This window comes from Ailuropoda melanoleuca, chromosome 7 (assembly GCF_002007445.2).
Source record: "Ailuropoda melanoleuca isolate Jingjing chromosome 7, ASM200744v2, whole genome shotgun sequence".
In the NCBI taxonomy this organism is placed as follows: domain Eukaryota; kingdom Metazoa; phylum Chordata; class Mammalia; order Carnivora; family Ursidae; genus Ailuropoda; species Ailuropoda melanoleuca.
The window spans coordinates 9,069,325-9,095,254 of NC_048224.1; the positions used below are offsets into that span (position 1 = coordinate 9,069,325).

The 25,930-nt window shown below is 37.7% G+C and overlaps 1 protein-coding gene across 8 annotated transcripts in view; it reads left to right on the top strand.

The window, feature by feature from the left end:
* Nucleotides 1–25,930, top strand: part of CCDC171 (coiled-coil domain containing 171) — a 303,540-nt gene that overhangs the window by 147,960 nt on the left and 129,650 nt on the right. For all 8 annotated transcript variants that reach the window (XM_034663934.1, XM_034663935.1, XM_034663937.1 and 5 more), the window contains 3 exons: nucleotides 10,315–10,541; nucleotides 11,284–11,466; nucleotides 23,700–23,885. In XM_034663934.1, coding sequence (XP_034519825.1) covers nucleotides 10,315–10,541; nucleotides 11,284–11,466; nucleotides 23,700–23,885 — 596 coding nt within the window. The remainder of the gene's footprint in view (nucleotides 1–10,314; nucleotides 10,542–11,283; nucleotides 11,467–23,699; nucleotides 23,886–25,930) is intronic.

Here is a 25,930-nt window from a genome sequence, read left to right on the forward strand (position 1 = left end):
GACTTTGTTACTGATAGAAATCACTGATGTTTTCATATTGTAATGCAGTTGTTGCAGCTATCTCCAGATATAGCTTGTGCTCATGTTTGCTCATCAGTGATCATGAGACCCATCACATACATGATGTGTAATCATAGGGTTCCGTGTACACGTGGACGCTCATGCAATTTTTCTGCACATGTATCAGGACAGCTTTTCACCTAGTAGTTGTTCATCCATCCAAGTGAGCTTCTATGTTCTTCATGTTTATGTTTTTTTCTAGTAGTCCCCAAATACAAAATTCTCTGTTATTTCTTTGAAAGTGTAACCTGCAGACACCTGGAAACACTTCAGAACTCTTTCAAAAGAGTTACTGACACTATCAGTCAATTTTCTGAAAAAGAAATAATCAAATTGATTCCATATACAGTAGTATCAAAAACAATAAGATACTTAGAAATAAATTTAACCAAGGAGGGGAAGGTCTTTAATCTGAGAATGACAAGACATTGAAGAAGGAAATCAAAGAAGACACAAAGAGATGGGAAGGTATCCCGTGGTCATGGGTTTAGAAGAATTAATATCATTGAAGCATCCATATGAGCAAAAGCCATCAATAGATTCAATGCAATCCTTATCAAGATTCTAATGGCTTTTTAAAAATAGAAGTAGAAAAAGCACTCTGAAAACTTAGAACCACAAGAGACCACAAATAGCCAAAGAAATCTTGGGAAAAAGGAACAAAGCAGGAGGCATCACGACTTCCTGATTTCAAGCTATACTATAAAGCTATAGTAATCAAAACGTATACTAGTGGCATAAAAATAGACAAATAGACCAATGGAACAGAATCAAGAGCCAAAAGCATAAACTGAAAACCCAAGTGTGTATGGTCAACTAACATCTGACAAGGGAGCCAAGGATAGTCAACAGACATAAGACAGTCTCTTCAATAAATGGTGCTGGGGTAATTGGATATTCACGTGTAGCAGAATGAAACTAGACCCTTATCTTATACCACTCATAAAAATTAACTTGAAATGGATTAAAGACTTAAATATAAGACCTAAGACTATGAAACTCCCAGAGGAAAACAAGGCTTCTTGACATAGGTCTTGTTAATGATTCTCTGGCTATGACACCTAAAGCACAAGCGACAAAATAAAAATTAACAAGTGGGACTACATGAAAGTAAAAACCTTCTGTACAGTGAAAGAAACTATCACCAAAGTGAAAAGACAACCTACAGAATGAGAAAAATGTTTGCAAACCATATATCTGATAAGGGGTTAATATCCAAAATATATAAAGAACAAATACAATCAATAGCAAAAGAACCAAATAATCCAATTAAAAAAGTGGGCAAAGGACCTGAATAGGCATTTTTCCAAAGAAGGTATATGAAAGGCCAACAGGTACATGAAAAGATGCTCAATATCAAGTCATTAGAAAATGCAAATCAAAATCACATTGAGATATCACCTTATGCCTATTAGAATGACCATCATCAAAAAGACAGATAACAAATGCTGGTATGGATGTGAAGAAAACTGAACTCTTGTGCACTGTTGGTGGGATTGTAAATTGATACAGCCGCTGTGGAAAACAATATAGTGGATCCTCAAAAAATTAGAAATAGAACTACCGTATGATCCAGCAATTTCACTTCCAGGAATATATCCAAAGGAAATGAAAATACTAACTTGAAAAGGTAGCTGTCCCCCACCCACTAATTCATGGCAGCATTATTTACAGTAGCCAAGACATGTAAACAACCCAACTATCCATGGACAGGTGAGTGGATAAAGAAGTTGTGGTATATATACAAAAGAATATTATTCAGCCATAAAAAATGAAAAAAATCCTACCATTTGCGGCAATTTGGGTGGACCTTGAAGGCATTATGCTAAAGGAAATAAATCAGAGAAGGGCAAACACTATACGATCTCTCTTATGTCTGAAAACAACAACAACAAAAACAAAACAACCCCAAACCAAAAATCAAACTCGTAGAAGAAGAAATCAGACTTGTGGTTGGTTACCAGAGGTGGAAGGTAGGGTGAGGGGGTATTAGTGGAAAGTGGCTAAAGATACAAATTTCCAGTAATAAGATAAATAAGTCCTAGGGATACAATGTATAGCGTGGGGACTACAGTTTACTGTATGGTATATAGGAAAGGTGTTAAGAGAGTAAATCCTAAGAGTTCTCATTCTTAAAAGGAGAACATTTTTTTCTTTTTTCTTCTTTCTTTTCTTTTTGTTATATCTCTATGAGATGATGGATGTCATCTGAGCCTATTGTAATTATTTCACACTATATGTAAATTAAACTGTCATGTTGTATGCCTTAAACTTATACAGTGACATATGTCAATATTTTTCTTGATAAAAAGGGGGGGAAACAACACAAAGTTACTTAAGTTCCTTCTATCTTCATAGCATACTTTTTTCATCCATTCAATAAGTATTTATTGAGCAGCTCTTATATGCCAGCCGCTTTAAAAAATGAGGTCTAATTGGTTTATAACATATTAATTTCAGGTGTACAACATAATGATTCAGTATTGGTATATATTGCTAAATAATCACTACAGCAAGAGTAGTTAACATTTGTCACCATACCTAGTCACAAAAACATTTTTTCCCCTGTGATAAGAACTTTTAAGATGAACTCTCTTAGCAGCTTTCAAATGTAGAGCATCAGATTTGAGCTATGGGTTCACAATCCTTTTTCTTTAAGATGAAAATTGTATTGAATATATTGACCGAACCAGAGATGAATTCACTGACTTGAGGACAAAAACGTCCACCATAAGTTTTGAATTTATTTGATTTTTAAAAAAGATTTTATTTATTTATGAGAGAGAGAAAGCACGAGCAGGGGAAGGGGCAGAGGGAGAGGGAGGCACACTCCCCACTGAGCAAGGAGTCTGAGGAGGGTCTCAATGCCAGGACCGGGGGATCATGACGTGAGCCCAAGGCAGCCGCTTAAACGTCTGAGCCAGCCAGGCACCCCTAAGTTTTGCATTTAAATGCTTTGGAGGATTCTGGTGTTTTTTGAGAGAAGCCTATCTTTGCTTGTAAAGTGAACTATACAAGCTTTAATTACATTTGTAGCAGTATATATTTGTGTGTCAGGATTTCCATCATTTTTAAAGATAAAAAAATCAATTTGATGTTCAATATGGCATATATAATGCCTTCTTGAAGATCACCTCGTAGTTAGTACTCTTAGTTTGGCTAAGCAACAATTTCACTGGGCTATATCTTAAAAAATTAACTTACTTATTAACTTATTGCCTTACTTTTAATACCTTAATAACCAAACTTAAAATAGGTTTATAACTGCATTTTAATAAAATTTTTTTTTATTTCTTCTAATCATTCCCCCCAAATATCATTGTCTGAGTCAAGATAGATTTTTGGATTGTCCTGTTATTGGGCATTTATATCTTCAGTATTATTTATAAATAATACAGATAGAAACAAGAGCTATTGATTCTTAATCAGTGTTACAGGTTTCCCATCCCTGTTGCTAACATGGTGTCTTTATAGATTCGAGCTACTCTGTGTACAGGTTCTCCAGACCGCCCAGACATGTGTACAAACATGGATACACACAGACACACACAGTTTCACATGAGGGAATCATACCTCAGTGTATGATTGTGCCTCATTGTAATTTTTTTCTATTCAGTGGACAACTAAATGTATTCCATGTCAATAAAGGAGGTACACTTTATTAATTGTATTTGGCCGCATACTACCCCATTGTTTATATGTACTGTAGTTTACTCTGTGAATTCTCTGTTGGTAGATATTGGTGTCTTTTCTTAAAATTTTCCATGATTTTAAGCAATACTGTAATGAACTGTGATGTAATTAACATGTTTGTGCAAAAACAGTTTATGTTTGCGCAGTTAGTTCCTTGGCTAAATTCCCGAGAAATGAGTTTGCATATTTTACATTGGGAAAGAATCACCAGTGTGCCTTTCGTGAAAGTTGCCTGGTCTTCCACTCCCATGAGCTGTACTGAGTGCTGGTTTCCTCAGAAATGCCTTTGGCATATTAAATTTTGACAATCTTTTTCATCTTTATTAATTTGAAAGGCAAAAGAAACTATATTATTACTTATTTGCATTTTTATTGTTAGGTTGTGTGTTTTTTCATGTGTTCTACACTTACTCATATTCTTTTACAATTATCTCATGTTCATATACCGGGGTGTGTGTTTGTTTCTTATGGAATTATAAGAACTTGTATATCACATGTATTAACACTTTGCTCTATATCATGTAAATAATTTTTTTCATGTAAATAATTTTACGGTTTGGATTTTAGTTTTGTGTATTTTAATTTTTATACAGCTAAATTATTAAGTATTTACTTCATGCTTTTTCTATTGGTGATTTACTTAGAAAGGCTTGCCTTACCACAGGGTTGAATTGCTCATATATTAGTCTAGTATTTTCAATTTTTATGTTAAATTTTGGATTTATCTGGGGTTATTTTTGGTTTAAGTATTGAGGAAATTATTAAGATCTATTTTTGTCCAGATGATCAGCTAGTTGGAATACTTTTCAATTCAGGCACCCACCTTTTCCCTACTGAATTAAGTAAGATATGTCATTTAGCATATATTAAACTATTATTATATGTTCTTGGATCTATTTCTTGTGTCTCTGGTCTATTCCATTATTTCCCCTATCTCTTCTAATACAAGTCTCATGCTACTCTTTTCATATGCACATCTTGATATTTTAAAATATAGTAAGACAGATTCTGTCATTACTTTTGCTTATAGTATTTTGAGCTATATTCATAGTTGTTTTTTTGTTTGTTTTTTTAGTTAGAACATAGCTTTGAAGCAAACATCTTGCCATAATGATTGGCTCCCATGTTTGAAAACGATGTCCACATTCATATTTCCCAAATTATTAGCAGTTTGGAGACACAAGCATTATTTTTGGTTTAAGATTGTGATGTGTTGGTATCACTTATAAAGAGTTGCATATAAAAGGGTTAATAGTTGAAAGGTGTTCCTGGAAAAGTAAGCAGGGATCAGATCACATAGGGCCTTATAGAGAATGTTTTAAGGAGTTTGAAATTTATTCCTAGATCTTCACCCAGGCTTAAAAGCAGCAGTTGTGAAAAGATCCTATTTGTGTTCTGTTTTATTTTATTTATTTTTGAGAGAGAGAGTGCAAGCATGCGTGTGCGAGTGGGGGTGAGGGGTTAGGGGGAAGGGAGAGTGAGAGGGAGAGAGAGAATCTTAAGCAAGCTCCACACCCAGCATGGAGCCCAACACGGGCCTTGATCTCATGACCATGACCTGAGCCAAAATCGAGTCAGATACTCAACCAACTGCGCCACCCAGGCGCCCTCATATTTATGTTTTAGAAGTTACTTTGTTTACGGTGGAGGATGGGTTGAAGAAGGGAAAGATTGAAGAAGAGTAGGGAGACTCTTGCAAGAATACAGATGAGATATGGTCATGATCACAGAGATCATTGAATAGATTGGAGAAATTTTAAGGATGGGATGTGGGGGAGATGGTAAGGGAGATGGAGATGTCAAGGATGACAAAGTATTCCCAAGTGTGTGGAGCTGAGTTGGAATTTAAGGTATTAGCATTACTCATGATTAACATTTGTTGTTATTGTATTATTACTCATTGTTATTAATATGCTCATGACCAACGTTATGATTAAATTAAATAATTATGAATTACATACATACTAATTAAATCATTACTCATGAATCCTCATTTTCATTAAAGGAATGTTTCTCAATCTTTCTAAGTGTGAGGACTCCATTTTGATAAGAAGATATATTGTAGACTGCTCTCTTCCCACGTGATAGTTATATTTTTAGTAGCAGTTGACTTTGATAATGTTTTAAAGGACTTTTAATTTTATTACCCACAACATCATGAGCATATATTATTCATGCTGTATATATTTTTAGGGCTAAATAAAGATCAAGATGGCAATAGTTGCTTTAGTTAAAAGTGATGAAACCCTTGAAATAATTCTTCAGCTTCCCCCCCGCCCCCCGCCCCAAGATCTGCAGCTCAGAGGTTTAGAATTACTGGTCAAAACAATTCTTTATGAATTTGTTTAACCTTAAATGTACGGTAATGCCTTTGCTATTGGAAAAAGTCCAGTAAAGTCCTCTTCTTTCTCAAAAGACACATGCTATTAAATAGAGGGAAAGTGATTAACAAGTGTATTTTACATAAATAAGAATTTGTTAAATGTAGCAAACATTTAAACAGTTTAGACAAGTGTAGACATGAGAAATTTCAGTGACTTTATTTTTGTCTTGTATTTCTGTATCATTATACAAATAATTCTACAACTATGTTACTAGAGGATTTTTTTTGTTTATTCATTTATTTAGTGTTGAATTAATTGTACTCTATACTCTATAATGTGAAATATGTCACAAAAACACTTCTCACTCATCAAAGCATAAATTATTTAGTGCTGTTTCTGTAATTCCTTGAGAGTCAGCAGTCAGGAACTTAGAATGTATGCCTCTTTCCCACTTTTTAAAAATTCAGAAGAATGCCTTGTAGAATTATGTTGTCACTCAATTTTGCCTTTCAGAGTGGTTAGTGCCTACACAAATTCGTTTCTATGATATAGTAACAAACTGCTATTCATTAAAATTTAATTGTAGTTGATTTTTGCTTTTAAAGGCTCTTTGTGAAAATTTTTACTTTGATATAACTGAAAATTTCCTAAAATGATGAGCTTTTATCTTGCTTATTTAAAAAGAGTAACTTCTGGGGCTCCTGGTGGCTTAGTCAGGTCATGATTCTAGGGTACTGGGATTGGGCCCCACATCGGGCTCCCTGCTCAGTGGGGAACCTGCTTCTCCCTCTGCCTGCTGCTCCCCCTGCTTGTGCTCTCTCTCTGTCAAATAAACAAATAAAAGGAATCTTTAAAAAAATATAAAGAATAATTTTTGACATACTGTTAAAATTAATATTAATTTTTCTTGGTGTTATTTTTTAATCTTATTTAAATTCAATTAATTAACATATAGTGTATCATTAGTTTCAGATGTAGAGATCAGTTATTCATCAGTTGCATATAACACCCAGTGCTCATTACATCACGTGCCCTCGTTAATGCCCAGCACCCAGTTTCTCCATCTCCCCATCCACTTCTCCTCCAGCAATTCTCAATTTGTTTCCTATGATTAAGAGTCTCTTATGGTTTGTTTCTCTCTCTGAATTCATCTTGTTTTATTTTTCCCTCCTTTCCCCTATGATCCTCTGTTTTAGTTTCTTAAATTCCACATATGGGTGAAACCATATGATAATTGTCTTTCTCTGATTGAAATATCGCTTAGCATGATACCCCCAGTTCCATCCACATCATTGCAAATGGTAAGATTTCATCCTTTTTGATGGCTGAATAATATTCCATTATGTATATATACCACATCTTCTTTATCCATTCATATGTTGAAGGACATTTGGGCTCTTTCCATAGTTTGGCTATTGTGGACATTGCTGCTATAAACATTGGGGTGCATGTGCCCCCTTCAGATCACGTTTGCATCCTTTTGGTAAATACCTAGTAGTACAATTGTGGGGTCATAGAGTAGCTCTGTTTTTAACTTTTTGAGGAACCTCCATACTGTTTTCCAGAGTGGCTGTACTAGGTTACATTCCCACCAACAGTGTAAGAGGGTTTCTCTTTCTCTGCATCCTCGCCAACATTTGTTGTTTCCTGACTTGTTAATTTTAGCCCTTCTTACTGGTGTGAGGTGGTATTGTGGTTTTGATTTCTATTTCCCTGATCCTGAGTGATGTTGAGCATTTTTTTTATGTGTCTGTTGGTCAGTTGTATGTCTTCTTTGGAGAAATGTCTTTGTGTTTTCTGCCCATTTCTGGGTTGTTTTTTGGGTGATGAATTTGATAAGTTCTTTACAGATCTTGGATACTAGCCCTTTATCTCATATGTCATTTGCAAATATCTCCTCCCATTCTGTAGATTGCCTTTTGGTTTTGTTGACTATTTCCTTTGCTGTGCAGCAGTTTTTTATCTTGATGAGGTCCCAATAGTTCACTTTTGCTTTTGTTTCCCTTGCCTCTGGAGACGTGTCTAGCAAGAAGTTGCTGTGGCTGATGTCAATGAGGTTGCTGCCTGTGTGCTTTTCTAGGGTTTTGATGGATTCCCATCTCACATTTAGGTCTTTCATCCATTTTGAGTCTATTTTTGTGTATGGTATAAGAAAATGGTCCAGTTTCACTCTTCTGCATGTGGCTGTCCTATTTTCCCAACACCATTTGTTGAAAAGACTGTCTTTTTTCCATTGGATATTCTTTCCTGCTTTGTTGAAGATAGTTGACCATAGAGTTGAACCCATTTCTGGGTTCTCTATTCTGTTCCGTTGATCTATGTGTTGTTCTTGTTATTATTGAATGCATCCTTATATTCAGCATGTTGCAGCTACTATGAAAGTAAAATGAAGTATAATTAATCCATTAAACACATACAAAATATCCATATATGCTAGGCTGGCACAGTGCAAATACAGGGTTTACTGAGATAACAAAAGGCACAGTTAAGGAGTTGCAAGCCAGTTGAGAAACAGGGAATACGTATATTAGGCACTGGAATGATGTATTATATTGAATATTATAGATAAAATAACTTCTACTGTTTATTTTTCAACAGTGACCTATTAAACACTAGTTTGTTCTTTTAAATCAGTGTTCTGTATTATAGGCTAATTGGTATGTCAAGCTACTGAACTCTTTTTTATTCATGACTTATTTAAAGAATTGATTGTTGACAATGGAACTGTGTATTTTAATTATACTTCATATGCTTTCTATCAGTGGGATTCTTAGAGAGTATGGTTATGAGAGGCATATAGAATTAAACTTATATCACCTTATATTGTTAGAAGTCAATGCATCAATAACTGATAGAAATAAATTCTACATGGAGGGTACTATGCTTTTATCCAATTTATAATTTTTATTTTATGTATAACTTCTAGGCAATTGTGGTTTCCAAAATCTGATTGCTGCTTAAATTTTTTAAAAAAGGTTTATTTATTTATTTGAGAGAGAGAGAGAGAGAGCATGCTAGCAGAGGGAGAGGGCAGAGGAAGAGGGAGAAAGAGAATCTCCAGCAGACTCCCTGCTGAGCGCTGAGCCCAATGCAGGGCTCAATCTCGTGACCTTGAGATCATGACCTGACCCAAAATCAAGAGTCTGATCTTAACCGACTGAGCCACCCAGTGCCCCATGACAGCTGCATAAATATAAAAATGTATCTTTCCTTTTATCCACTGAAGAATAAAGAAATAAAAGAAGCCTCACATTTTTGAACACAGGGCCTCTGTGAGATTGTTCTGACTTAAAAAAACCACTGATTGATCGCCTTCTCAGCCAATGTTGTTCTTCAGTGTTGAACCATATGTATTCCTAGAATTATAAAACATTTTTCTATTGGATAAGACTGGCCAAATATCCTTTTTGTGTTTATGATGGAAAGACAAAATTTAAATTAATTCCAACAGCAGAGGCTCTTGAAATGTAGAATGGTATACTACTGAATTTAAATCATCTCTCCATGCTTGTCATTTTACACGGATAGTATCTTAAAACAAGTAATGACAGATTAAGACCTGCCTAGCAGAGGGAAAACTAAATTACATGACTTTTATTAAGGCATAAATAAACCTATTAACCATTATCTGGAATACCAATTAGTAGAAAGTGCACTGACAATTTTATTTATCAACATTAAACACAATTATTAATTACAGACCTGATGAATCTAGCAGCAAGCAGGCCATGTTGGATATGCTGGGACCTTAAGTCCATTATGTGAGAGGGATGATTACCAAAATCCTGTGGGGAAATAAGTAATTGTCGTTGTAAAATTTTAATTGCCTTGGAATAAGGCAAATTATATTTTCTTGTCGGAGAATATAAATAGTATGACATTCAGGTAACAAGCTTCAGTAGTTGTAAATAAAAAATGAATTTATGTTAGGTTTTAAAACAAAGAAAAGAGTGATGATGAATTTTTAGTGTCATAGTGTTCAGTGTAAATGATATAATGTAAATACATGCAGATTTTCTTTAGATATGTTGTTTAGTAGGTGAGCTATTTCCTGCATTCCTTTTTTTCATAGTGAAAATTAATGTGGGAGGGGATTTTTTGAATGAATTACTACAGGCGAATGGGAGTTATATAATCGTGAAAATATTTTAATTGTGTTGGGATTGGCAGAGTTGTGAAATGAACAAGAGACAGTTCACATGTTTTCTGCCTCTTTTTTTCTTTTTTTTCCCCGAAGACCCAAATTCCAGAATTTGTGGACATTTACTCATAGGTGCAGCCAAGAATTCTTTTGCAAAACTCATGGATAAAGTTAGTCTGGCAATGGAGAGTATACCTTTGCATAGTAACAGGAGTATTACATACATAGAAAAGGATTCTCTGGTTCAGAGGTTGGCTCGTGGACTTCATAAAGTAAATACGCAGGCCCTGAAGTATGGTCTACGGGAACATGTGCCCATTTTGGTATGTATGCAATTTCATTAAATAGTGACTTTACGATTGTAAATTTAACTCTGAGTCACATTTATTTGTAGTTTAAATTAGTTGTGCGTAAATGTATTTAGATTTCCTTTAGATTTCATGTAATCTTTTTTTTAAATGATTTTTTATTATATTATGTTAGTCACCATACAGTACATCCCTGGTTTCTGATGTAAAGTTCGATGATTCATTAGTTGCGTATAACACCCAGTGCACCATGCAATACGTGCCCTCCTTACTACCCATCACCGGTCTATCCCATTCCCCCACCCCCCTCCCCTCTGAGGCGTCAGTTTGTTTCTCATAGTACATAGTCTCTCATGTTTCATTCCCCCTTCATGTAATCTTTTAATGCAGTACATAATAGCACTTCCAAGTAAGTGTCTAAAATATTGAAACACAAAAGTTCTTGTGTGAGTTGTGAATTTACTGTTTTCTCTAAGTAGACTGCAACAGAATGCTATGAGACATATACAAGTGTCCATTCCCTTTTCTAGCCATCTAGATTATTTATTTTCTTTGGTTGTTCATTTCGTATCAACCAAATTATTGGTCACAGAAAAATAAAAAAATAAAAAAACAAAGCTTTCCCCTCTAAGGGTCCATTACAGCTAGGATTGTGCTCTGTATAATCCAAGATACGTTTAAGTTGGTAAAATGGCTATTGCTATTGATTTATTGGTAAGCCTGTACTGCTTGTGAAATTGCTCTTGATTAACAACAGAAAAGCACGGCGTCGTTGCAGAAGCAGATATTTGGATTCACACAAAGACTGCACGCAGCCGAGGTGGAGCGCCGCTCACTGCGCCTGGAGGTCACGGAGTTCAAACGAAGCGTGAATGAAATGAAAAAGGAGCTTGACAAAGCCCAGGGTCTCCAAATGCAATTAAATGAATTTAAGCAGTCTGTAAGTACATGTGATTTATATTCCTGTGGCTCTAGGGAGCTCTCCTCCGACAGATACGTACACACAAACATACATTCACATATGCGCATACACATGTATGCACACATATGTGATGTGTATATATATTTGTTTTAACTTTTTGTTGTTTGTTTTTTTCGAATAATTCAAAGTCCCATTCATAGGATTTCTTTTTCTTCAGAAAACGTGCCTTCTAAAATTCCCCAACACTACTGCATTATGTATGTCAAAGTTGCTGAGAGACTAGATCTTCAAGGTTCTCACCACAAGAAGGAGTGACGATTGTGTCACGTGATAGAGGTGCTCGCTAATGCGATGGTGGTAATCATATTGTGATCTACAGGTGTATCAGATCAACAGGGTGTCCACCTTAAACTTAAATGATGTTCTATCTCAATTGTATCTCAAAAAACCCAGGAGTTATACCAGATGCTTAAAGGAATACTGATTCTCTGTCAGCAGAACTCATAGCCCTGTTAAAATGTATACTCTGGCTGAAAGTGTAGAAAAAGGGGAAGTTATAGTTAGGATGGATAGAGTGCTTTAGCACAAACCCCCAGATGTATACTAAAAAATGATAAAATACTTCTCGCAATTGAAGAGCATGATGTTTAGAATGGGAGGTGGGATGTCCTCTCTCTTCCTTTTATATTGAATGCTTTGAGTAAACTAAATTATTTCATTTGAAATCAAATTGCTTTTTCAAAGAAATGTTCAATCTAACTTCCATCGAACTCATGTATTATTTAAGAAAACAGAAGATAGCTGAGAAAGGAAGGCTAGATACCAAGTAACATTAAATCAGGATCAGAATGTGTAAATATATGATGCACAATGAAATGGAGATATTCACATATTCTATTTGTACCCGGGTTAGTTAGTAGCACTGCCTTTCTCAATATGGATATAGGAATATAGAGTAACTCTGAAACTTCAGAATTGTATCCAACCGATGACAACTAATAGAAATATAAATACAAAATTTGTTTCCTAAATCTAGCAACAAACTACTTTTAGTACTTCCTTCTTTGGGAAACCTAAGTTTTACAAGTTCAACTTCAGTTTAAATGGCTAATTTGGAATTTGCAGTTTTTAACATTTGTGGAAAGAGAGTGGCAGATAGCAGTTTAGTTACTAATCCTATGATAATGTAAATTGCTAATGTTAATTATTATTTCAAGTAGCTATGCCTTGAAAGGCCCAAAAGTTCTTATAAATTAGTCAGGTCAAATAATCGTAAATTACCCTTCTGATTGGAGATAAGTAATAGTTTTCTTATCAGTGAATGTCTAAAGACACCAGTTTTTTGGTCACTTTCTTAGTTTTTTGTTCAGAGAAGGTGAAGTTATAGGGCTGTCTCAATATTTTTTTTATTATAAAAGTAATACATGATAACAGTAAATAAAAATACAAAAAAGTATAAAGAAGAAAGTTCAAATCACTCTAATCTTACCATCCATAACCAATTACTATTGAATTGTGGATGACTTTTGTTTCCTACATTTTTTTGTGTGTACATGTGCAGATGCATGCTTTTTGTTTTGCATTAAAAAAATTATTATTAACATATAATGTATTATTTGTTTCAGGGATATAGGTCTGTGATTCATTAGTCTTACATGACACACAGTGCTCACCACAACACATACCCTCCCCAGTGTCCGTCACTCAGCCACCCCATTCCCCCTCTTCCTCCCTTCCAGCAACCCTCGGTTTGTTTCCTGAGGTTAAGAGTCTCTTATGGTTTGTCTCCCTCTCTGGTTTCGTCTTGTTTCACTTTTTCCTCTTTTTCTCTATGATCCTCTCTGCCTTATTTCTTAAGTTCAGCATATCAGTGAGATCATATGATAATTGTCTTTCTGTGATTGGCTTATTTTGCTTAGCGTAATACCCTCTAGTTCCATCCACATTGTTGCAAATGGCAAGATTTCATTTTTTGATGGCTGCATAATATTCCATTGTAAATATACCACATCTTCTTTATCCTTTCAAGATGTGTGCTCTCTGCAGTTGTAGTTTAGAATGATTTTGCATGTACGATTTGCAAAAACATATGTACAAATATTAATATTTACTTATTGTACTATAAGCATTTTCTTATGTCACTTATTAATTCCATTTTAGATAAATGAATACCATTCTGTCATATGGCTACATCAAAGTTTATTTGACTATTCTCCTGTTAATAGATGTTTCATTTTTTTCCAGTCTTCTTTTGCCATTATACTTAAATCATAAAGAGCTGTTTATACTTTTAAAAGCCAGTTCCTTTGAAGTGTGTCTCTGCCTCCTTTTGATTTGCTTTTAATTGCGTATACTAACTAAATCTGGGACGTTGTTGTGGTCTGCCAAAATGGAAAGCAAGAGCTGTTGATACAATTTGAGATTTAGAATATAGCCAACTTCTTCCTTTAAGATGTAGATAATAGTGACTTACCTGAAAATTGGAAGATTATATATATTGCTTTCTGGAATATGTATGAGGAATTCTAGGTATTCCTACAATAGGATTTCCTAGTCCATAGCTAAGTATTAGTAAAACAAGTTAACGTCTTATCTTTAATTAGTTTGGAAGTAGTCAGGACTCAGTTTCTAGAATCCAGAGAGAAGGTTAGAGTTTGAAGAAAGGTGAGAGTTTGCTGGAAGGTGACAGAATCATAAGAACTTTGGTTGAATAACTGGCTTGCAGCAAACCTAAGAATATGTTCTAGGAAATGTTTAGTGTGAATTACTTTCACTAAAGTGTAGAAATAAAAATAGAATTAATTGAAGTAATAATTGAAGGGATGAGATATGTACTTTTTTATATTTTGATATATAGTTGTAAGGTATAATGTTATAAAGTGATGATTCCTAACATTTTTTTTTAAATTTTATTTTATTATATTGTGTTAATCACCATACAGTACATCCCCAGATTCCGATGTAAAGTTTGATGCTTCATTAGTTGCGTATAACACCCAGTGCACCATGCAATACGTGCCCTCCCTACTACCCATCACCAGTCTATCCCCTTCCCCCACCCCCTCCCCTCTGAAGTCCTCAGTTTGCCTCTCACAGTCCATAGTCTCTCATGTTTCATTCCCCCCTCTGATTACCCCCCTTTTCTTTATCCCTTTCTTCCCCTACCGATCCTCCTAGTTCTTATGTTCCATAGATGAGAGAAATCATATGATAATTGTCTTTCTCTGCTTGACTTATTTCACTTAGCATTATCTCCTCCAGTGCCGTCCATGTTGCAGCAAATGTTGAGAATTCGTTCTTTCTGATAGCTGAGTAATATTCCATTGTATATATGGACCACAGCTTCTTAATCCAGTCATCTGTTGAAGGGCATCTCGGCTCCTTCCATGATTTGGCTATTGTGGACAATGCAGCTATGAACATTGGGGTGCATATGGCCCTTCTCTTTACTACGTCTGTATCTTTGGGGTAAACACCCAGTAGTGCAATGGCTGGGTCATAGGGTAGTTCAATTTTTAACTTTTTAAGGGACCTCCACACTGTTTTCCAGAGTGGCTGTACCAACTTGCATTCCCACCAACAATGTAGGAGGGATCCCCTTTCTCCACATCCTCTCCAACAATTGTTGTTTCTTGCCTTGTCTATCTTTGCCATTCTAACTGGCGTAAGGTGGTATCTCAGTGTGGTTTTGATTTGAATTTCCCTGATGGCTAATGATTTTGAACATTTTTTCATGTGTCTGTTAGCCATTTGTATGTCTTCATTGGAAAAGTGTCTGTTCATATCTTCTGCCCATTTTATGATTTGTTTATTTGTTTCTCGTGTATTGAGTTTGAGAAGTTCTTTGTAGATCTTGGATACCAGTCCTTTATCTGTGGTGTCCTTTGCAAATATATTCTCCCATTCCGTGGGCTGTCTCTTAGTTTTTTTGACTGTTTCCTTGGCTGTGCAGAAGCTCTTTATCCTGATAAAGTCCCATAAGTTCATTTTATCTTTTATTTCTCTTGCCTTTGGAGATGTGTCGTGAAAAAGGTTGCTCTGGCCGATGTCATAGAAGTTGTTGCCTATGTTCTCCTCTAGAATTTTGATGGATTCCTGTCTCACATTGAGGTCTTTCATCCATTTGGAGTTTATTTTTGTGTATGGTGTGAGAGAGTGGTCAAGTTTCATTCTTTTGCATGTAGCTGTCCAATTTTCCCAGCACCATTTATTGAAGAGACTGTCTTTTTTCCACCGGATGTTTTTTCCTGCTTTATCAAAGATTAGTTGCCCAAAGAGCCGAGGGTCCATTTCTGGGTTCTCTATTCTGTTCCATTGGTCGATGTGTCTGTTTTTGTGCCAGTACCATGCTGTCTTTGTGATCACAGCTTTGTAGTACAGCTCGAAATCCGGCATTGTGATGCCCCCAGCTTTGTTTTTCCTTTTCAACAGTTCCTTGGAGATTCGGGGCCTTTTCTGGTTCCATACAAATTTAAGGACTATTTGTTCCAGTTCTTTGAAAAATGTCCTCGGTATTTTGATCGGGATAGCATTGAAAGTGTAGATTGCTCTGGGTAGTATGGACATTTTAACTATGTTAATTCTTCCAATCCATGAGCATGGAATATTTTTCCATCTTTTTATGTCTTCCTCAATATCTTTCAAAAGTGATCTATAGTTTCTAGCATATAGGTCCTTTACGTCTCTGGTTAAGTTAATTCCAAGGTAACGTATGGTTTTTGGTGTTATTGTAAATGGGATGGATTCCCTAATTTCTCTTTCTTCAGTCTCGTTATTCGTGTATAGAAATGCAACTGATTTCTGGGCATTGATTTTGTATCCTGCCACCTTACTGAATTGTTCTATAACTTCTAATAGTTTGGGAGTGGATTCCTTTGGGTTTTCCATATAGAGTATCATGTCATCTGCAAAGAGAGACAGTTTGACTTCTTCTTTGCCGATTTGGATACCTTTGATCCCTTTTTGTCTTCTGATTGCTGTTGCAAGGACTTCTAGTACTATGTTGAATAATAGTGGCGAGAGTGGGCATCCTTGTCGTGTTCCTGATCTTAAGGGAAAGGCTTCCAGCTTTTCCCCATTGAGAATAATGCTTGCAGTAGGCTTTTCATAGATGGCTTTTATGAGATTGAGAAATGTACCCTCTATTCCTACACTCTGAAGGGTTTTAATCAGGAAAGGATGCTGTATTTTGTCAAATGCTTTTTCTGCATCAATTGAGAGGATCATATGGTTCTTGAGTCTTTTCTTGTTGATATGATGTATCACATTGATTGATTTGCGAGTGTTGAACCATGCTTGCATCCCAGGTATGAATCCCACTTGGTCATGATGGATAATCCTTTTAATGTACTGTTGGATTCTATTAGCAAGGATCTTGTTGAGGATTTTGGCATCCATATTCATTAGAGAAATCGGTCTGTAATTCTCCTTTTTGAGGGGGTCTTTGCCTGGTTTGGGGATCAAGGTAATATTAGCCTCATAGAATGAGTTTGGTAGCTTTCCTTCTGTTTCTATTTTTTGAAATAGCTTTAGGAGAATAGGTATTATTTCTTCTTTGAATGTTTGGTAGAATTCCCCAGGAAAACCGTCTGGGCCTGGAGTTTTATTATTTGGAAGGTTGTTTATCACTGACTCAATTTCTTCATAGTTAATTGGCCTATTTAAGAAATCTATTTCTTCCTGTTTCAGTCTTGGTAGTTTATAGGTTTCCAGGAAGGCCTCCATCTCTTCCAGATTGTTTAGTTTTTTGGCATATAGCTGTTGATAAAAGTTTCTAATAATCCTTGCAATTTCAATGGTGCTGGTCGTGACCTCTCCCTTTTCAGTCATAATTTTAATAATCTCAGTCCTTTCTCTTTGTTTTTGGACAAGTTTTGCCAGTGGTCTATCAATTTTATGGATTCTCTCAAAGAACCAGCTTCTAGTCCTGTTGATCTGCTCTACTGTGGTTCTGGTCTCTAATTCATTGATTTCTGCTCTAATCTTGGTCAACTCCTTCCTTGTCAGTGGGTTAGGCCTGTCCCTCTGTTGCTGTTCCAGTTTCTTGAGGTGAGAATATAGAAACTGCATTTTAGATTTTTCTATTCTTTTGAGTGAGGCTTGGATGGCTATGTATTTCCCCCTTAGGACTGCCTTTGCAGTATCCCATAGGTTTTGGACCGTTGTGTATTCATTCTCGTTGGTCTCCATAAATTGTTTAATTTGTTTTTTGATTTCCTGGTTTATCGAGTCATTCTTGAGCAGGATGGTTCTTAGCCTCCAAGTGTTTGAGTTTCTTCCAGGTTTTTCCTTGTGGTTGAGTTCCAATTTCAGAGCGTTGTGGTCTGAGAATATGCAGGGGATAATTTCAATCTTTTGGTATTGGCTGAGACCTGTTTTGTGTCCCAGAGCATGATCTATTCTTGAGAATGTTCCATGGGCATTTGAATAGAATGAGTATTCTTTGGTTCTGGGGTGTAGTGTTCTATATATATCTATGAGGTCCAACTCGTCGAGTATGGCATTCAAAGCCTTTGATTCTTTGCTTAGTTTTTGCCAGGGTGTTCTGTCTATTTCTGATAGTGGGGTGTTGAGGTCCCCTACTATTACTGTGTTCTTATCTATATGTCTCTTTATTTTGGTTAAGAGTTGGCTTGTGTATCTTGCTGCTCCCCTGTTGGGGGCATATATATTAATAATTGTCATATCCACTTGTTGAATACTTCCTTTAAGAATAATATAGTGCCCTTCTGTATCTCTCTCTATGGCCTCTAGTTTAAAATCCAGTCTATCTGATATGAGAATTGCTACTCCAGCTTTCTTTTGAGGTCCATTTGCGTGGAAGATGGTACTCCATCCCCTTACTCTAAGTCTGAATGCATCTTTGGGTTCAAAATGAGTCTCTTGTAGACAGCAAATGGATGGGTCATGTCTTTTTATCCAATCTGCAACCCTGTGGCGTTTTATGGGAGAGTTTAAGCCATTTAGATTGATAGAGATTATTGACAGATATGATTTTAATGATGCCATTTCTCTTTAAAGTCTTTGTATCGGTTGTGACTTGCTGCTCTGTATCACTCTTGGGGCCTTTTTACCTTTATAGAGCCCCCCTTAATATCTCCTGTAGGGCTGGTTTCGTGGTTACGAAATTGGTTAATGATTGGCGATTTTGGAACGTCTTTATTTCTCCATCAATTCTGAATGACAGCTTTGCTGGATAAAGGATCCTTGGCTGCATGTTTTTCTCTGAAAGAGCTTTAAAAATGCCCCCCCAAGCCTTTCTCTCATTCCAGGTCTCTGTAGACAGGTCTGACGTAATCCTGATACCTTTGCCTTGGTACGTGAGAAATTTCTTTGCCCTGGCCGCTTTCAATACTGTATCCTTGGATCTAATATTTGCGAATTGCACTATGACATGCCGTGGCGTAGGTTTGTCCTGGTTGAGCTTGGATGGGGTCCTCTCTGCCTCTTGGACACGAATGCTTGTTTCCCTTGCTAGATTAGGGAAGTTTTCAGCTACAATTTGTTCAAATATCTCTTCTAGACCTCTGTTTTTCTCCACCCCTTCAGGGATGCCGATGATTCTGACATTGGATCGTTTCATAGAGTCAGTAATCTCCCGTAATCTACATTCGTGGGCGTGGATTTTTTTAAGACCAGCTTCTATTTTCGTTTTTTCTTCTACTAACCCATCCTCCAATTCGCTAACGCGTTCCTCTGCCTCGGTGACCCTGGCCGTCAGAGCCTCTAGTTTTGACTGTATTTGGCCCATAGAATTTTTAATTTCTGTCAGATTCGCTCTCATTTCTGCCCTTAGGGATTCTATATTCTCAGCAACGCTTTCTCTGATGCTTTTTTCAAGTTTACTCATCATCTTGACCATTGTTGCTCTGAATTCCATTTCTGATAATTGGGATACATCCATATGTATTAATTCTGTGGCCGAGGCCAATTCTGTGGCAGAGGCCACAGACTCATTATCTTTTCTTTGCTGGGGGGGACTTCTCCTTCTCGTCATTCTGATGAAGAGAGATTGCAGGGTTGTCCAGAGCCCAAGTGTTGACTGGGACCCAGGCCGTGCGCCCTTGTTTTATAGAGATCTTAGGGATGTGGGCTTCTTCCTTAAAGAGTTTATTTATTTATTTGAGAGAGAGAGAGACAGTCAGCAAGAAAGGGAACCCAAGCAGAGGAGTGGGAGAGGAAGAAGCAGGTTCCCGGTGGAGAAGCCCGATGAGGGACTCCTTTCCGGAACGTTGTAAACACACCCTAATCCGAAGACAGGTGCTTGGTGACTGCGCCACTCAGGCGCTCCGGGTTGTGGGCTTCTTGATTTTTCAGCCTGCCTTCTGGGGGAGGGGCCTGCCTGCCGGTACTCAGAAAACCCTGTTTGGGTAGAGTCTCTGTGTCCCTTGCGAGGGGGGATGGGGATGGGCACCCTGTGAGCCGGTATTTCCGGGCTTTTGTTCTCTGGCGGCTTTCCCTGGCGGTTTGCTATGCCTCTTCTGAGAGAGCAGCAGCGGCTGAAATTCAGCCTCTGTCTCAGAACAGAGGGATCGCGGATCGTTCTCCACTGATGTTCTGGCCACTTTAACTCTGTTTCTGTTGGTGCTGCTCAACCCTGCAGCATCCCGGGCTGTGCGCCCCACACCCGGCGTCCCAGCCCTCACTTCCAGGGCCGGCACGTCTCTGTCCTTTGTGTTTCCAACCCCGCCCGCCGCCAGCCGCCCCGCGCGGGCTCCCGGAGCTCCCCGTCTCAGTCTGGTGTCTCACGGGTGCTGACCGCGAGTCCGCCTGCTCCCCCGTGCAGGTGGCCCTCCAGCCGCCAGCCGCCCCGCGGACGCTCCCGGAGCTCCCGGTCTCAGCCTCGATCCAGTGAGCACACCGGAGCTCCGGAGCTCCGTGAGATGCTTGGTGGTGCACGCTCCCGGCTCACGGACTCAGTCTGCCGTTTCCAGAGTGCGGGTCCGCGGTCCGCCCGCTCCCCGGTGCAGGTGGCCCGCCAGCCGCCCTGCGCGCGCGCTCCTGGAGCTCGCGTTCTAAGTCTGTTGTCTCGCGGGTGCCGTCCGCGAGTCCGCCTGCTCCCCCGTGCAGGTGGCCCGCCAACCGCCAGCCGTCCCGCGTGCGCTCCCGGAGCTCCCTTCTCAGCCTGCTGTCTCAAGCGTGCGGGTCCGCGCTCTGTCCGCTCCCCTTGCAGGTGGCTACCGCTTCCCGGCGCCCTGACATGGCGGCTCCCTCCCCCTTCTGTTTAGCTTCCGATATCTGTGCCGGTTTCACGGCTCCCCGCTTCATACCTAGATACTCTGCGCTGGAGATGTTCATTTGTAGAGATCCAGATGTATCTTCCTGCGTCTCAGGCTGATTCCGTGGATATTCCTGCTGGTCTGGTACCTATCCNTACCTATCCAGCTCAACTCAGGGGACCGGCTGAAAAAGGTGTCCCCTACTCCTCCGCCATCTTAACCTCCTCCCCCGGACGATTCCTAACATTTAATGACCATATTGACCATGTATCAGGCACTGACCCTAAATACTTCAAGGAGTTAATTCATTTAGTCCTCTCATCAGTAATTATTCAAAATTATTATTATCTTTATTTTACAAATGAGGAACATGGGACACAGAGCAGCTAAGTAACTTGCCCAGACTCACAAAGTTAGTAAGTAGAATTGACAAGATTTGAACCTAAGTATTCTGGTTCCAAAACTCATGCTTTTAACTACTTCACTCCAGTGGTTAATGTCTATATCTAGCTGTGTTAATAAAGGATTGTTTCATTAAAAACAGAACAGACAAAAAGATGATGCTATTTGCCTCTAAAAAATGGAGAGTGTGCTTGCAATCATCATCTTTCACTGATTTCAGGCAAAGCGCATAGGAGGAAAATACAATAGCTTCTTGGTAGCTAGTCTAAAATTGTAACATAAAGGTAAACATCCTGCCTGCGAAAAGCTATTCAGTATTATTACTGCTTCTGAGCACCATGTTCATCTCCTGACAGTTGTTCTTTCACAGCCAACTCCCACGATTTTTTTTTCTTTATTGGTCCTTACAGCTGCTTTTACACACCGTCTCTTTCTTACTCTACTTTGTGGCACTTGTTTGATTCGGTTTGCTCTCTGAAGAGTGAACAGAATTGAGCCAGCCTCTGGGAGGGATAGATAGACAAGAGAGAGGCTAAAATTAGCTGAGTTTTAAGGTGAAGGAGAAGTTTTGGAGGAGTGGAAAGAAGTCCTGGGAAATGATGGGGATCTTGATTTATAGAGGTCAAGTGGCAGATGGTCTGATGGCGAGGAGTGATACTTGAAAACAACATAACAAATAAAAGGTAGAAGAAGTACAAAAATATCTGTTCGTAAGACCGAGAAGAGTGCCGTGGCATCAGCGAGTAGGGGATGCTAAGAGGTCGAAATGAACGGGAGTGCCCAGAGAAGGCCGTTAAAGTCGATGTTCTGGAAGTGGAGGTGTTAGCTGTAATGGGACAATGCGGAGAGTAAGGCAGCTGTTGGGGGGGGGGTACAAGATACGTGTTCTTCCAAATCTAAACTCTGCAGAAGTATCAGTGGTACATCAGATACACGGATCCTAGATGACTCTCAGGAAATGAGGCACCTCTCCTGTGTGCTTGTGCTCATTCCTGTTACCTTGTGTCAACTTAGGTATTACCTATCTGTTTTTATGCTAGAATGTTGCTGTTGTTTATGCCATATGTTAAAATTTAATCAGTGTTGAGGAATGCATTATATATACCTCTGAAAAGGCAAATCATAGTAAAAGAGAGTTGCTTCTAGGAGGCAGCAGGCAAGGTACCTGGTGCCAAAGTAAAACTGAGTTGAAACTATATTATGATATGGACAGACCCATGTAATAAATTTATCCTCAAACTTAGTTCTCGTGAAAAATTTTCTCTCTGCATGAGATGCATTCTTGCTGTTGTTGGCCCATGAGGAAACTACAACGAAGCACATTTGTCTCATGTGGCAGAAAACTCAGAGATAAAGTCCACATTCAACTGCACTAGTTTATGTATTCCAGATGCCTAGAGTCAATAGGATTTTTATTCTACTCTTCCCCTCCCCCGGCTCTAAATTTTAAAAAATTTTAAATCAATTTGCTTTGTATTTGTGGTTAATTATATTCATCTCAAAATCTTTTCAACAATGGGAAAGTCATCAGTCTTAAATAGACATATATATATATATATATACACACACACACACACACACACACACACACACACACAGCATGGTTAAGTGACTTGTGTAGTGTTCCATATAGGTATTTCTCAGGTTACTTCCCTTTTGTGAAACGTTCCCATTCTTTGCACTTCAAGATCAAGATGTCTGCTGTTGTTTGCTGTAATTAATTTTCATTTGCTTAATTGTTTTGAACAGGAGGTAATACATGTGTGTCGTGCCCTGGATTCCCCACCCCTTAAGGGATGGCCCCTGGCTAGAACTCCATTCTCTAAAGCTCCATTCTCTAAAGCAGTCATGATACTGTAAAAACTCTGCTGTATACTCAGGTGCACAGTTTTATTTGTAGCTGTCTTGTAGTTACGTATGAATATTCTTTCATCCAACAAATATCTGCTGAGCACGGCTGAGTACCAGGCAGTCTTCTGTATGTTGGGTGAACAAGCGGAGTGAGGTCTCTGCCCAGTGGAGCTCCCGTCCTTAAATATGTGATTGGTGGCAGGGCACAGACAGGCAGTAAAAAAGTGAATAATTATATGAAGTGAATTTAGATAATGATAATGACTATAAAGAAAATAAAGGAATATGGTATGATAGTGTGAGTAATCGTAGGAGTTGGGAAGGGGTGGTCTGGTAAGGACACTAGAAGTAGGGGATGGTTGACCAGGGAGACTTGAATAGTAATGTACGCCGAACGCAGATTTCAGGTGATCACTTAGAAGCATCAGAACTCATTAAAGGCTTTAATTCCCACGATCGTGTTCTTTATAAAAAGTGCTCATGTATGAAAATGTAAACTGAGCATTATGGATTTATGTGAACTTGAAATAAGTTTCCTAAGAGTTTTACTTGACTAAAAATGATCACTTTGGGAATATAGCCGTTCTGCTTTAAAAACCAGAGTGATGTTTTTTTTTTTATCTTGATTTATGAGATTAAGAAAAACAAGTCGTACTTTTGTCCTGTATCAGACATTTAGAAATGTGTGTGTTATACTCTCTGTTGGCAAATATAGTTCTGCAGATGAAATGCTATAACAACGCAGCTAGCTTATAACGAAATTTTTAAATCTTTTTTCAGAAACTGATCACCCACGAGAAGTTTGAAAGTGCCTGTGAAGAACTGAATAACGCGTTACTCCGGGAACAGCAGGCACAGATGCTGCTGAACGAGCAGGCTCAGCAACTGCAGGAGCTGAATTACAGACTGGAACTGCATTCCAGTGAGGAAGCTGACAAAAACCAAACTCTAGGAGAAGCTGTTAAGGTAGGAAAATACCTCTTGCAATGGCAGTTTGTTTCCTCTAGGTGTGGATCTTCGAGGGAATCTGTTCTATCTCCTGGATAGGGAACTGAACCCAATGTCTGAAATTTTATTCTGTAAAAGTTTGTAAGGATGGAATGAGCTTGCTCCTGGGACCTCAATGCCAAGTGTGCATTCTCATGTATCGAACACGTAAGAGTAGGTTTTACTTGATAGTTGAAAACAAAGTAGGGGTATTTCCAGTGACAATTATCATTTCAAATTTTTTTGCATTTACCGTCCTTGTTTCTTCTTCTCTTTAGTTCTTTTCTTTTACTTGTTTTATGCCCCCTGGACATTGAAACTCTGCATATCTTTTGGATTTTGAAAAGTTTTGGGTCTGGGTCTGTCTGATTCTTTTTATAAGTGCATATCTGGAGAGGAGGAAGTTTGGTTAGGAAGAGTTGTTCTCCCTGTCCTAGATTTGTGGCAAAGCTACTTAGAAGGGAAAAGAGAAGTTACAATAAAATAGTTGCCGTTTAGGAAATTTCGTTAATGGATTTAGGACTATGGTATCGTTGGGAAATGTTGGCTATAAAGTATAATAGAATTATACTGTATGTCTTCTTTGAAAAAACGTGTATTCATGTCTTCTGTCCACTTTTTAATTGGATTATTCATTTTTTTGGGTGTTGAGTTTTAGAAGTTCTTTATCTATTTTGAATATTAACTCTTTATTGGATATGTCATTTGCAAATATCTTCTTCTGTAAGTTGTCTTGTAGTTTTGTTGATTGTTTCCTTTGCTGTGTAGACGTATTTTATCCTGAAGTCCCAATAGTTCATTTTTGCTTTTGTTTCCCTTGCCTCAGGAGACGTATCTAGAAAGAAGTTGCTACAGGTGATGTTAAAGAGGTTACTGCCTGTATCCTCCTCTAAGATTTTTATGGTTTCAATTCTCACATTTAGTTCTTGAATCCATTTTGAATTTATTTTTGTGTTTGATGTATTCCCATTTTTTTTTAGGATTTTATTTATTTGACAAAGAGAGAGCGAAAGCGAGCACACAAGAAGGGGGAGCGGCAGTCAGAGGGAAAGGGAGAAGCAGGCTCCCCGCTGAGCAGGGAGCCTAATGTGGGACTCGATCCCAGGACCCTGGGATCATGACCTGAGCCGAAGTCAGACTCTCAGACGCTTAACCGACTGAGCCACCCAGGTGCCCCCCCCATTGTTTTTTGATGAAACTGAGAGAGTTCACTTGCCTTGCTTGGGGTCTTCTGGCCTATAGATATAGAAACTGGGATTTAGTGTTTTAGAAAAAATTAGAAATTAGTGAAATTTAAAAGAAGAAAATACAGATGAATTTAAAGAAGGAAATATAGATGATCTTAAAAAAAAAAAGACCTCCTAGGAATCCTAAGATATTATTAATATTTTGGAGTATATTTTTCCTAGTATGTGCATTAAGTCAAACCATTTGAAATTGCTGTTTTCGTAAGTCAAAAACAGACAAATGCCAGCAATTCCATAGGTTCAACCTAATATATATAGTTTTTCTTACATAAATGAGAACATACTATTTCATTAACATATTATTTAATATATATTAGTAATAGTTGTAGATATCCTTATTAACTGATATGATTCTGTGATATCAATGTTTTTTCTCCTTTTTTTACACAAGTAATAAATATTCATTGTGTAAAAATAAGAAAATATAGATGAAGAAAAATAAAAGTTGAAAGAATCCCAAATCATATTATCAGATATATCTACAGTCAAAATTTTGTTGTATATTATTTCAGACCTCATGTTTTGTAAATAATAGAAATATAAGCAAATATAGGTTAATAAAAATATAATAATACTGTTATATATAATTTTTAATTTACTTTCTAAAAACATCATGTCAGTTTCTTTCCATGCTAATAAATACAGCAGTGTCATCATCTTTAATGGCTGATGGAATTCTTTTGAATATGAGTAGTTTATTAACCTAGTTTCTTTTTTTTTTTTCTTAAAAGAGTTTATTTATTTGTCAGAGAGAGAGAGCACAAGCAGGGGGAGCGG